We start from the raw sequence: 15,517 nt of genomic DNA on the forward strand, positions 1-15,517 counted from the left end.
CCCATTTGTTTGTACAGATCCAGCCATTCAGAATGCGTAGAGGATACTGCAGTAGTCTGCAGTTCAGTGTCTTCGGGTACTGCAGCTTTTTAGAAATACTCAGTTGTGGGACTGCACTACTTTGTAAAACCGCCAGGTGGAGCAGTGAAAGTTTAATGCGGCGTGTGGAGTATTTGGACTGTCACCAGAAAACACCTAGTTTCAAATCCCAGTCAATGCTGAGAAACAATCTTTTTCCAGACTTTTATTGATTTTAAACTATTTATTACAGCATGTTAAACTGATTAAGAAGTAGGTATATTTTATAAAAGCAAGACTGCTCAGTTGGATATATAAAATAGTTTATTATTATAATGTAGCTTGTGAACATGATGTGCCTCTTTCAGGTTTACATCCACATAAAGAAAATCCAAAGATAAATTTTGGTAGCTGTAGATTGTAGTGGTAACTAATTATAAAAAAGTACACAACAGTACCTTCTTCATAAATATTTTATGCATCAAAGTCTTAACGTGGTGACTTACAGTGGGTTATGGTTTAACGTGCTTGTTCTAACATAAAGTTCATATACTGTACTGTAAGTTATAATGTTTTATCCATTTCTAAGAATATGCAGTAAGAACACCACTTGCTGTTATTGTAAAAAAAAGAAATATTAATATGGAATCATGTAACTAAGCAGTTAAAATATCACAAGTGGATGTTTTGGAAACATTTTGACATTTGTTTTATAAAAAAAGTAATAGTGGTAATGGACAATGGAATGCTCATGAACTGTAATGTAGCGTGCTGGACCCAGGCAGTTCAAAGCGGTTCATAATGTTTAATTACTAAATTTTTAATTCCCAATTTTTCAGTGCACACAACAAATTTCCAGGGTCATCTGTCTTACCACCTGGGGCGCTCCAGTACCACAGTTTGAGAACCAGTGCTTTAGAGCAATTCTTTTGGCTATATTTTTTCTAGCCAGATGTGTAAAGATAGTTTATTATTATAGCTTGTTGCAAACGTGATGTGCCTCTTTCTGGATTACATTCACATTAAGAAAATCAATGATTTGTCTTAATACAAATTTTCCTTCCAGAATCTGGAAGTAAACTGAGGTCCCCTGTCAGAGACGATGTCCTTTGGGATGCCATGCAATCGGAACATGTGAAGAACTAATAGGTCAGCCATCTCCCGGGCGGATGGAAGAGAACGAAGACGGATAAAATGCGCAGCCTTTGAAAATTGGTCAAATACTACCATGATGGTAGTCTTATCCTCACTCGTAGGGAGATCCGTAAGAAAGTCGACTGAAAGGTGGGACCAAGGATGTGTGGGGACTGGAAGGGGCTGTAAAAGACCCGCCTTCTTCTGCCGGGAGGTCTTGACTCTGGAGCAAGTGGTGCAGGCTCGGACGTATTCTGTCATATCGGTCCTCAGGGAGGCCACCAGAAATCCCTGGAGATTAGGTCAATGGATCGGTTAGTACCTGGATGACCATCGAATTGAGAATCATGGCCCCACTGAAGAACCACAGACCAGAAGGAGTTGGGAACGAACGAACAATCTGATCTGGGGACATTGGGGGGTACCGTGTGACCTCGAAGAGCATGTCTCACCTGGTCCTCGATGTCCCAACGTATGGCTGTGAGAATCTTGGTGGGCGGAATGATGGGCTCAGGGGAAATGTCAGCGTTGGAAGGATCATGTAGGCTGGAAAGAGCGTTGCCTTTGACATTCTTGGGACCTGGGGTGTACGTGATGAAAGAATTGAACCTGGAGAAGAACAAAGCCCATCTTGCCTGGCAAGAGTTGAGGTGTTTGGCTGACTGCAGATAGGCCAAGTTCTTATGATCTGTGAGTATGGTGAATGGGTGTTGAGCCCCATCTAGCCAGTGTCTCCATTCCTCCAGGGCCAGCTTGATGACCAACAGCTCCCTATTACCGACATCGTAGTTTATCTCCGCCGGGGATAGTTTCCTTGAAAAGAGGGCACATGGGTGGAGAACGCCCCTTTCTCCATGGCGCTGAGATAAGACGGCCCCAACTCCATTAGCTGAAGCATCAACCTCAAGCACAAAGGGGAGTGTAGGATGGATGGCAAAGGATCGGTGCTGTGGAGAAGTGTTGCTTGAGTTGATTAAACGCCTTGTTCACCTCTGGGGTCCACTTGCCTTGTCAGGAACCTTTATGGGTCAAAGCAGTGATGGGTGCCACAACAGAACTAAAGTTCCTAAAAAAACATTGGTAAAAGTTGGAAAAGCCCAGGAAACGCTGAACCTGTTTCAAATTCTCAGGGATAGGCCAGTCCCGGATGGCCTTAACTTTGTCTGGATCCATCTGAATACCCAGAGACAAGATTATGCACCCCAAGAAATGGATTCTGGAGGCGTGAAATGTGCATTTCTCCAACTCGGCATATAATTTATTGTGCATTAGTTGAGTCAGGACTTCACGGACATGAGAAATGTGTTCCTGTAAATTGCGGGGAAAAATTAGGATGTTATCCAGGTAAATTAAAACATACTTTTGAATGATGTCTCTAAAAATGTCATTCATAAAGTTCTGGAAAACTGCAGGAGCATTGACCAAGCCAAAAGGCATCACCTGGTACTCGTAGTGACCAAGGGTAGTAATAAAGGCCATCTTTATCAGGCACCCTGAAGGTTGAGCTTGGTGAAGATATTAGCACACCGGACTGATTCAAGCATTGATGAGATGAGGGGAAGGGGGTAACGGTTATTGACGGTTATTGCATTAAGCCCCCAGTAGTCAATGCAAGGTCTCAAGGATCCATCTTTCTTTTACACAAAGAAAAATCTGGCGCAGGCTGGGGAGGAGGATGGATGAATAAACCCGGACTTTAGGGATTCCTGGTAGTAAGATTCCAGGGCATCGGACTCGTTGAGGGAAAGGGAATAGATCTTCCCTCTTGGGGGCAGTGCTCCTTGCAGAAGATATATGGGGCAATCATGGGGCGGTGTGGTGGTAGAGATAGTGCCTTCTGTTTGCTAAAAGCCAGGTGAAGATCAGAATACGGGGAAGGAATCTTTGAGGTCCTCAGGCTAATAATTCATTGTTGGCCCAGGAGATATGGGGGTTGTGCTTCTGTAGCCATGGATATCCCAAAACCAGAGGGTGCGAGGGAGAGTGGAGTAGTAGGAAATGAATGTTTTCAGTATGGGTTGCGCCAACATGGAGTGTGAGGGGTACCGTCAGCCATTCAACCCGACCAAGGTGGGATCCATCGAGGGTGAGTAGCTGGATAGGAGGCGAAACAGGAAGTAGTGGAAAGTTCTTGGTGGAGGCAAGTTCAAAGTCTAAGAAGTTGTCCTTGGCTCCAGAATCGAGAAAAGCAGAGAGAGTTTGTTGATTCCTGTCCCAGGAAATGCTCGCTGGAAGAAAGAGCCCGGTGAGAGTAAAACCGACATTAGTAGCGGGTGGGAGGGTATGTGGGGGACGGACTGGGCAGGAGGCTCGGAGATTATCAGAAGCACTGTCGTATAGAGAACAACCTTCATGGAGACTGCAAGTCCTTTCTTCAGGAGGGTCTAGAATCTAGAGGGGTAGAAGAAGAAATAAGACGGGGCTGGAATTCAGATCAGCATTCCTGTAGTCTGATATCAATCTCAGAGATACGTGATATGAAAGCCTCCAAGGTAGGAAAATAGAGGGGGAATTGTATGAGGTGATCCTTAAGTTCATTGGAAAGCCCATGACAGAACTGATGGATGAGGGCTTCCTGGTTCCAAGGCACTTGGGAAGCCAAAAAGCGGAATTCTGATGTATATTCTTGGAATGGACGGGTTCCCTGAAACAGAGAGGTAAGTTGTGAAATGGTCAGATGATGAGCGTGAAACTTTCCAAAAACAGAGTGCATGGCTGCCTGAAAAAGAGTAATATCAGCAGCTTCGGGGAGATTTCAGGTGAGGAGGTTAGAAGCCCACTCCAGAGTCCGGCCAGAAAGGTTTGACACTATACATGCAATCTTCTCCCTGTCAGTTGGGAAACAATCAGGACGGAGGTAGAAAGCCATCCAGAACTGGGTTATAAAACCCTGGCATTTAGATGGGTCACCCTCAAATTTCTCCGGGGTGGGAGGGGGTATGAGACTAGCCACAGCGTGAAGGTGTGGAGCTGGTAACGGAGCCACGTGTTGTGGTGGTGGTGTCTGAGCGATGTGGTCCACAAGTTGTTGAACTGTGGCAGTGAGTTGACCAAGAGCCTGAGATTGTTGCTGAAGAACAGCGAAGGGATCATCTTGGCCCGCTGGGTCCATGTTCAGGCTCATTATTCTGTTTGCAATTATGAATGCTGAAAATAAGGACCTTGTGAAAGGAGTGAAAGGCAATAAGAAGATTAGTTGTGGCGTGAGCGTCTGTTTGAGTGGGTGCGCGTGGGAATGTGACGGCATTTGTGAAAGTGTGTGGAATGCGTGACAGTGCGAGTACGTTCAGAATGCGTAACACAGAGTAAAATCCTCTAAACTGAAAGCCACGATGGACACCACAATTACCCATAATACAAACTGTAGTACCATAATACCTGTAATACAAAGGACCATTACAAACCAAACCAACCTCAAATGCAGCATGCGTGAACCCAGGAAAAAATATCAGCTCCACAAAACAAATCAAACATTAAACAAGTCTTCAAATATGCTACATCCCCACTATAGTTACGGCAAAGTGGGAAGCTGATTTTTAATACATTTTTTAAAGAAAATCAGAAATAAGAAACAATGACATATCCCTGCCTAACTTGTATGACATTGTATGACTTTAAAAGCTATAAAAAATGTTTTTAGATAGTTAAACACCACTTATTACGTACAAAAAGCAGGTGTTTTTTCTTCTTCAAGATCAGCTTAGAGTCTCTGTGAACGCTGTAAGTTAATATAATTTTGCCAAAATGTATTATGTTACATTTATTAAGTTTTTGAGAGACTTCAGAACACATAAAAAATGTAGCATACTGCATTTTAAAGTTATGAACTCGCTTACACCTGGGATCTGCTTTATTCAAACTGAGGTTTCTAAAAATGCAACCAGGTACTAGATATTGTTTAAAAAAAAGCTGTGAAAATTTTCACAAATTACAATCTTTAAAATGCTTGTGGTTTGAAGATTCTGTGTCATTTTTCAAAAGTTATGGACATCTGAAATATGGTATCTCACAAATAGGTGTTTTAATAAGAAAGCGAAGGTTATAATAACCGGACAAACCAAATGATTCTGAAAAAGATACAATAAGTTTGAAATTATTATTTAGTATTAATAAATTAATACTGATAATGATCAGATACATTATTATAGTTTTAGTGGTCTTTATAATACCACTTTTTTGTTCTCGATTATAATTACAATATATACAATTTTGTTTTAAGGTTTGTTGTAAAGGCTTGTGCTAAATTGTCCCACTGAATAAAGTGTTTTGAATTTAATTGAATTAAATCAGTTGAACTGGTTTTTACTTCCACTGTTGACAGTATTCACATTTGCTCATTCACATATTTTACATATTCACATACACTGTTGACATATTCACATATTAATATCATTTAACACTGAAAACATTGTGATATATAAAACAATAAATAATTGTTAATATAGTGTGCATAATATTTACTATTTTATTTTTTTAAAAGTAGTCATTGTTAGAAGAAAAACGTGTACCCTAAGCAGGTATTGAAAGCCTTATTGACAAATTTGTTTCATGAACGGGCCACGGAAACACAGCTGAAATGAACAGTTTAAAATGTTTTGAAAGTAATCATGAGTGAATGAGTCAAAGAAAAAATAAAACGTTTATAAAGAAAATGGACTATAGTAAATACCACCAGCTATATAAATATGTGGTATTTAGATCCTTAAATTAATATTGTTATTAATTTCTTTAGTTACGCGAGTCCATATTCTAAAAAGTACGTTTTTTTTACTGAAAAAACAATAGCAAGTATGTATAGAAAAGGTTAAAACATTACGTCTTTTTACAAAGTATATAAACTTAATATAGTCAGAATGAGCACGTCAAAATGTTTCCAAAATAACCAAAGTACATGACTCAGTTAAAGACTTTGATGCATAAAATGTTTATGAAGAAAGTGGAATACTGTTGTGCACTTTTTATTTAAGCTAGAACTACCTGTTATATTCAGTATGTATATTTATATTCCTAAATTAATATAGTTTATGACAATATGACATTCAGATTTTTATGCTCAGCTACCAAAATTTCCCTTTAGTTGTAAAATTGCATATTAATATTCCATATTAAGTGGATTTAAACATGCACAGTAGAGAGATTAAATGAAGGAAATCGTTTCACTAACAATCACTAACGTGATTTCACGAATCACGTAAAATACAGATTTTTAACATGCATTTTGAATGGCTAAATCTGTAACTTTTATTCTAATTATTCAATTTTCTTTTTTAGCATAATAGTATATGACTTGTAAAACCAATCTTTTAGGGGGAACTGCTACAGTACATTGAGTTATTTTTATGTTATGAAAAAATATTAATATTTTATGAGTATCATTATTAGTATGTTTCTTTTTGAAACACGGTTTCTACTTTTTAGTTTACTATTTTATCAATCAATCATTATAATAAGTACTTACCAGAGCAAAGGAATCTCTTGGCCTGGCTGTTTTTCATAGTACCCTTTTCCTGAAGTAATGAAACAGCTGTTTTGAAAACTTTTTTTATCCCATCTGCTATGTTCTGCCAGCTCTTGTCATTCTGTAAGTTTCTGTTGGCAGATTCCATCTGTGAAATTGAAAAGCATTATAATGTTATAATGTTTTCTAAATTTCAAACTGATAATGACTTGAGAATTTAGTAATATATATACAGTATAAATGCAAGAACAAAAAAGGGGGTAATGTTTAAACAGTTTTTTCAGTTGTCATATACAATATGTTTAAGAAACATGTAGAAATGTAAATATCTCAATGCATAAATGTAATATGGTGGCTATCTTTCTATGATTAATCCATCAGTGCAATTTTTAAAAAAATTACATAACCATGGCTGTGTTTTTTAAATTGCATAGTAATATTATAGTTTGAAATAAATATTCTTAACAGATGACACATAACCTGTGGTTACTGTATAGCTATGGTATTTTGATTGTCCATTTGTATGCTGCACAACACAGCATAAGATAATGTGCTGCAAAGACTGTCAATACTGCTATGAAAATTATCTAAGCCATTGCCCATCATTTCAAATTTTCATTAATTCCTTTTTATGCATATACCCACAATATTTTTATAATTTATGGAAAAAATGCAAATATTCATAACTGAGCTCTGAATTATTCAGAATTTAGGTGAAATAAACATCATTGATCACTGGAAATTTGGCAGAATTTTATGTGCTTTGAATTAAAAGCAATTGGAAGAATGAAGACACCACCAACATGCTGTATTGTTTGCAGACTTTCTTATTTCTTATTTACAGCATGATTTAGTATTTGGGTTATTTGGAATGTCAATAAAAGCAATCTATTCAGAGGAACCTACACAGAAACATCTGTATTCAGCATGGCCATATTGCAGACAATAGTAAAGAACCACCTGTCTGGACCTGAAAACTTTAACAAGTAGGACTATTAGTATCAATAGAATAGAATAATTTAAAATAAGAGACTTTTTTTAAAAAATAGACAGTAATCAATAAGTAATCAATCAATAATCAATAAGTAAAATAAATGATCACAACCACAGTTGATACAATTAGAGGTACCTGAGTTCTTTGTTCTCTGATATAGCTTTGGTGAAAGTGTAATAAATCACACACAATGGATTAAACAAATTGTTATTAATAATGACAATAACACACACTAAGAACACACAACAATATACAAGTTACTCTATAAGTAAACAAGGCATCTTGGAGACCTATGTCCTGACCACACAGAAAAACCCCAGTCTGTTAACAAGTATTCAAAGATCCTATATACTGTAAAGCCAACACCATAGATAAACCTGCTTTCTAAACTAAACAGATTACGGCTTCCAGTTAAATCTCTCCATATATAAACATGGATGCTACAAAGTGAATGGGAAACCTAGCTCCCTCTTCTAAAAATGAATTCACTAACCAGAAGCAGTCATTTTAACAAAGTAGTTCTCTTATACAGACAATGAGAGCTTCCTAAAAACAAAAGAATGGCAAACTCTCTTAATGAGGTTTAAATACTTAATTCAAATCTGGTGTTAAGGCTGATCAGAGCAAAGAACTCCTGCCCGGCACTGTCTCTTCTCTCTTGTCATCCTTTCTCTTTACTGTTTTCTACCTCCTCTCCCTTGTCTTTTTATCCTGTGTTACTGGACTGTTATTGACTCTTAATGATTTACCAAAAACTTAACTAACTAATGTAAACCAGATAATTCCTTCGATCAGTGTGTTTCAGACCCAAAGCAACTCATTAAACACCTCATTCCCTTTTCTGCTTTGAAGATCCATAGAGAACTGCAAATGTTGCTAAGGTGTTGAATATTGTCTCTAAATTCTTAGACAACTTAATAGCCTATATACAGATGCAGCCATTCAAAATGGGTGAGGTATTTCGTGGCATACCCCGGTGGGCATGTTGCGGTATCACGCAGTTCACGTGTGTCACGTGGCTAACTATCCGGCGTCGCCTTGTAAAACCGCCAGGGGGAGCTTAACCTCTCATGTACAGCATTTGAGCCTTTAATTTTGAACTGTGTATTACAGCATGTTAATCATCAGTCATTAAAATGTTGGTATATTTTATGAAAGCAAGATTGCTCAGTTGGACAAAAGTACACAACCTACCTTTATCAGAAATATTTATGCATCAAAGCCTTTACTGAAGATATTACTAATAGTATTAATAATGGATGACTTTGGACAAGCTGTATACTCAAAGTATAATTTCTTTAGCACATTTGTACAAGCACTTGGAATCTGTCCAAGCCATACTTTGTCAGGCATTTTGTTTTACTTCAACGGGCATAAAAACTTCCTTGCTTTTAACAGGGCATTTCATAATTTCTAACAACGAAAATGATTTAAAATGCGACACTTATCATTCAACTAGAGCTTAAAATATCACAAGGATCCTCAAGAGCACAGCAAAGAGTGTATTAAAAGACACTTCAGAGGGGTGTCAGCCAGTCAGATTCCAGGAATCGGCACTTTAAAGGACAAATACACACCGGTATTCCATTTCTCCCTAAACATTGTAAGCTTCGAAGTCTTTAACTAACGTGATACCGGAGTCAACAAGAATACTTTTAGAATTTGATTAAAAGGGAATATAATATGGAATCGCGTATCTCAAGAATTTAATAACGGTATGATTATATCCGTGTACTGCGACAGGGCTGTGTAGGGCTGTTTCGCCTGCCTGTTCATGTGAGCTGTCTTGTAGCCTACTGGTCTAGGTGCGTGACTACCAACTGGCAGGTTGTGTGTTCGAATCCAGCTGGTGCTAGACTTTTCTTTAAACAAACATTTCTTCGAAAAAATAGGTAAGCGATATTATGGACAATCAATTCACTTTTATATTTCAAAATATTGCAACATGATTGATATTTGCGATATTTTGAACATATCTTCCCTTCTGACAGCGGTTCCTGCTTCTATTGTGTGTGTGTGCAACAGAGTAAATTTTTATAGAGAAATGGAGGCTGGACAGTATGCGTTACAATATAAACATTTATATTGATTTAAATCGTGTTCTGATTTAAATCGCAAACGCGTGTTTAATTATATGTGTTTTTTAATCATAATCAGGCTAATGGATTTCTACATTTTCTGTATGAACCAGCTTAGAGGTTCATACAGAAAGACAGCTTGTGTTTAAATTGAGTGTAAGGTAATTTATGCTTCTAAAGTCATGGTCAGCATTTATTATTGTACTGTGCTGTAAACTTTTTCTGTGCCTAGTCACATTATTTTATAGCGTTTTTATTGCGTTATTAAATCCGGTGGCGCTGTGTGTTAGTTTCCTGACTCCCATTATTTAAACTGCGACACTGATCATTCATCTCTAAATAAACTTTATTTTATATAGCGTTTTAAGCGAATAGGTAATTAGATTGCTCATAAACCCAATCGATTTTTCTACATAAACACAGTGTGATTGCTCTCTGAAAATGCTTTTCCTTTATTTTTAAAGTAGGCTCAGATTTCAACTATAGATCGTATTATTATAAACTTTCTTGGAAAAATGTATTTTATGTAAACCATGTTTGCTATTAATTCATTCAGGGCTAAAATACGTTCATTGTCTTCCAATCGAGTCGAGTTGACATTGGAAGCCTGCCACACCCGGACTGTTAAACCAACGCATTAGCACGTCGCCAGTATTGGCTTTAGTATTCCCCCCCTCTCCCCTCAATTCAATTCAATTCAAGGTGTTTTATTTGCATGACAGATGGGTACAAGCAGTGTTGGGTATGTATATTGTAACGCTTACGGCAGACAGGCACTGTGTAAGAGCTGGCGCACCAGAGCAGCGCACCGAGGGAGCGTCTGCATTTATAACTTAGTTTTTAAAATTAGTCAAGCAATATGAAGCATCTCCTTTTACTTAGTGCCTGAGCATAAAAAGAATAGGAGCATACTGCAACGCGTGTGAAGTCCATAAACGATATTAATTTTGGAACTTAAACATACAGTATATGGCTGGTCTCGGTACTTTAAAGAAAACATACACACCAGTATTCCATTTCTCCCTAAACATTTTAAGCATCGAAGTCTTTAACTAACGCGATACCGGAGTCAACAAGCATACTTTTAGAATTTGATTAAAAGGGAATATAATATGGAATCGCGTATCTCAAGAAATTAATAACGATATAATTATATTCATGTTGCAAAAGAACTGCAATGGACATAAAAACTTTTAACAGAGCGTTCCATAATTTCTAACTACGAAAATGCCAGGTGAAAGGATTTGTAAACATATTTTGTTAAAGCAAGTCAGTTTTTTCCGCAACACATAAAAGACATTTTTCCAAGAAAGTTTAGCCTTTGTCACTAATGAAACCACTAAATAAAGACATAAATATAGAAATCTTAAGATTTGTTTTATTTAATGTTGGTAGCAGGATGAACTGTCAGAGTGTATATTTTGTCGCAGAGTTGCTGCAAGATGTTAACAGTGAAAAAGGTATTAAGAAATGAGTTATTTCAAGATGAAAATTTTCAGAATAATTGCAAATCTAGCAGGATAGAGAAAGCACAGAAAACTGGCAGTTAGATTGATCAGATTAGTATGAAAAGTCATTTAGCAAAGGGAATGAGAAGAGTGACAAACTAGTATACTTTAGATCTTTTTTTCTGAACCAGGGAAAATCTGATCATGTTTCCCCATAACAATAATAAAAAACTTTATTTGATATATCACCATTAAAGGTGGCATCTCAAAGCAATACAGTAGATGTAAAAACAGATAAAAGGACCACAGATTACAAATTAAATGCATATAAGAAAGACAAGCAGTTAGAGGTGCTACCAAAATTAGAAAATGAAGCAGATACAGACACTAAGTCTTTTGAAAAGAAAGGTTCTGAGGTTAGATTTAAACTGGCCCTGGTGTGTGTGTGTTTGTGTCTGTCTGTCCTGTGATGGACTGGCGCTATGTCCAGGGTGTATTCTGCCTTGTGTCCGTCGCTTACTGGGATAGGCTCCAAATCCTCTGTACTGGATAAAGAGATTAGAAATGGATGGAAGTAAAGGCACTGTGTGGATGGAACTATACACAGTGTTAGAAACCCACTATGAAATGGCAGCATCTCACTGAGAATAAAACATTTTATAGTGCTGGCTTAAGGAAACAGCCTTTCCACATCTCTTGCACATCAGTATCCATACCTAGTTATTTAAACAAATTGCCTCTAATTATAAACATCTTAATATGCTGGCTCTGTGGATCCGCATCAGCTATGTTTGCCCATTCCTTCAATTCATGTGCATCCAACACACAGTTCAACGCTAGCAACTACACAAAATCTAAAATATGAGCTCTACTTGCCACTTACAATACCAACAGTACCAGCTAACTTTAGTAGTGACATTTTCATGGATCTTTTTAACAATAAAATTTACAACATCAGACTTCAGACACAATTAAACAGGCCTCAAAAAAGTCTGGTACAAACATTTTCAGCATGGAATAAACCTTTACTTTAATGGTATAAACCTTAAATGGATTCATATTCTCAATAAGATTTGGTGCTCAGTAACATGACTTAGAAAATGACAGAAGACATACGTATCATGCTTATCCTTCTATTTTTCATAATCGTAAACTCCTTAAGGCAGTTACATTTTCTCTGTTCTGAGCTGGAGTTACAGAGAAATTTAAATTCTAATAAGAGATTTGTAATGAGGAAAGTCATACCAATCACTCATACCAGGATTTGCAATTACAATACAAATACTTTCTTTCTGTATGTGTTTATTTTGCAGTTTGAGTCTATGGCATTCCTTTGGGGGTCTATACTCCAAGGCATGACTTTTTTATGGGAACATGACATTTTTTTAAAGTCTTTTAATGCAAGCTTCATATAAACCCTTAGCAGTGGTTACTGTCTGGAGCAGCTACTTGAATGGCACAGATTCATTGAAATGATTCAATTTCTTTTGAAAATATTTGGGATAATACATATTCCAGAAATCACAGCCGTTGAATTATCCAGAAATTAATTTCTCTCAGGGTGTATTTAACCCCTCATGGATGGCATTGTATGAAATGAGTTTGTAGTTCCCCATTTGCCTCTATTATGAGATGCTGTGGACACTATTTTATACATTTTAGGAGTGTCCATAGGAAGGTATGTTCTAGAAAGAGTGAACTTCTGTTTTGCCATTATTTTTAATAGGGGCATTACATGTTTACACTTGGTGCTCCTACTAGAGGAGAGGATATGATTAATCTAGGCTTATCACAGAAACTGAAACACATCTGGTTGGTGATGTGGCATCTCTGTACAAGGCTTTGACTGTGTCAATCACAGCACCTACCGTTCCCTTACCAGCAACAACATGGATTCTAACACTCAGACATTAAAAAAAGTCAGGCCAAGAGAGAAAATACCGAGCTTTACAACATGCGGTACCAGTAACATTTTACCCACAGTAGACTCACCAACCAGATGTGTTTCAGTTTCTTATGCTCAGCTACTAAGATTTCCCTTCAGTGGTAAAATTCAATATCTACAACGGGCACAGTAAAGACGTTTACAGTAAGTCTTTCTACGACAGACCAACGGACCACGAGTGCCCCTGTCGGTCAACCAATCACGCACCGCGGTATTTTGCGTCATCGCGCATCACGATGCACGACGCCGTAGCCAATTACCTCCGGTACGTGTCTGTACCGCGCACTTTGAATGGCTGCATCTGTAGGCAATAGGTGTAACAATAAGATAATTATAATAAGCAACAAGTAATGCATCCGATTTTTATTAGAAAAGACAATATTATTGTGTTTCATACAAAAATAAATTTAGCTAATAGTAAAAAAATACTTTTTGAATTGTTTCCTGCTACATATTTTCGACTACTATAGATTTACTGTAATTAGGAATTGCTATAAAGAATTGTAATGATTTAACAGCATTTTGAAGCTTTTTAAAACCCAAGGCTTTGTCAACAAATTACAAGAAAATACCAGCTACTTCTATCTGCTATATCTTAGTGTTTGTTTTTAAATAATCCGGGTTTCAGGAGAAGAAAACAGCAGGAAAACAAAGGAGCTGAGTGACTGAAAAGAAGATAAGTAAACAATCTGTGAAACAATTCATTTTAAAACTAATTTTGGTAGTTTGTTAATTGTACCTAATAAATATCTAATTTGCAGTACAAAATTATAATATTGCCTCAATCTCACTTTTTACATATTGTCAGTTACCTTCCCCATTTCCTATTTTTAAACTGAAGATCCATTTTTAATGATTTGAAGCATATACTTGATAGACATCTAAGACAGCACACACAAGTTAAGTCACTGAATTAATTTCCTCTCATTTCTTTTTTTCCTTGCTCAATATCTTCCATTTAAAAACATTTTTATTATAACCCGAACAAAAGGAACTGCTTCAGTTCTGGATTAATCTGAATCCCCCCGATGAATTTCTACAGTGAAAGGTCAGCACACTGACATTACTTTACAAGAGTAAATGAGATGATGTAAAGGAACAAATAAAGGAGAAGAAAAGAAACAATGTTTCGGTTGTGGAAAACAGCCACCACACCACCACACCTTCTTCAGGTGTGGTGTGTTTCCTTTACTTGTTCCTTTGCAACCTATGCATGCTGATGTGGCTATTGTGAAAAAGATGATTGTGATATGGGATTAGTGCTTATGGATGCAACCACCTAGAAAGTGCAGTACCGCAGTATTTACCGCAGTTAGTGCCACATCCTGATGGACAACACCGCGTCTAGCCATTTTAATATTTTTAAATAATCTGATGTAGAACAGAACTACTCTGTAAAACTCCCAGGTGGCACAATCAATCCTTATAGTACTACAGCTGCCTATGCCTGTGTGTGGCTGTCACAGACATTGTAACAGTATTACATTTTTATTAGTTCAGGCCGTGGAGCCTTCTTCAGGTGTGAGAGAGACACCTGAAGAAGGCTCCATGGCCAAAACGTTGTGTTCTCTTTCTTCTTTTTTTCAGCATCGAATAAACCTATTACTTGTTCCTTTACATTTTTATTAACCTACTAGTGCTTTCCTGCACTAATCATATTGTATGCATACTCTACTAGTGACATTGTTGAGACAGGATGTTATTACCACTTTGCCACCACAACTCTAAATGAGATACTGTACAGTATGTCACAATACCATATAACAATATTGTCACACTCAGCCGTTTGATAGAATTATCGTTTTTAAATTACACATACATAGAATAGTACATATAATTATTTGTAATTGTGTATAAATAGTAATTAGAAAACAAAATTTCATTTTAGATTTTGATTATAAAAATATACATATACTGTAGTGGCTTTTGAAACTGTACAGTATTGTATGTTTTTTAAAAGAAAATTAACATGTACAGTAAAAAAAACAAAATAGAGTTTTGATTTCAGTTGCTTCGATCATGTACTGTACAATAAGTTGAATTGCAGCTAATACAAGAATTGTTTTGAAATAAAACAATATGAATAAAAATACCAAATGAAAACCTACAGTATTTTACTGAGAAATTGACTAAACAGAGCATATTATACATAAAAAATATAAGTTTAAAAGCACTTATATAACTTTGTTCAAGTATTTTTTTACTGTTTTTAATTTGAACCTTGTACATTCATTAAAATGTCCATGAACTTCAAATCTTTCCAATAACAACAGCAACTGGTAATGGAAAATGGAGTTAAAATAGAATGTACAAAATTTTCAAAAACAACTACAGTAAGAGACTGAGTTAAAGAATTTGATGCAGAAAATATTTATGAAGACAGTGGAATGCCGTCTTATTTTTTTATTTTCATCTACCACTATCAGCTATATAAATATATAT

At 36.7% G+C, this 15,517-nt stretch overlaps 1 protein-coding gene across 1 annotated transcript in view; it reads right to left on the minus strand.

The window, feature by feature from the left end:
• The window catches only part of nwd2 (NACHT and WD repeat domain containing 2), a 196,668-nt gene that overhangs the window by 18,153 nt on the left and 162,998 nt on the right, over positions 1–15,517 (minus strand). The window contains exon 6 of the mRNA XM_088910798.1: positions 6,611–6,758. Coding sequence (XP_088766924.1) covers positions 6,611–6,758 — 148 coding nt within the window. The remainder of the gene's footprint in view (positions 1–6,610; positions 6,759–15,517) is intronic.

This window comes from Atractosteus spatula, chromosome 1 (assembly GCF_055471065.1).
Source record: "Atractosteus spatula isolate fAtrSpa1 chromosome 1, fAtrSpa1.hap1, whole genome shotgun sequence".
Classification (NCBI taxonomy): Eukaryota; Metazoa; Chordata; class Actinopteri; order Semionotiformes; family Lepisosteidae; genus Atractosteus; species Atractosteus spatula.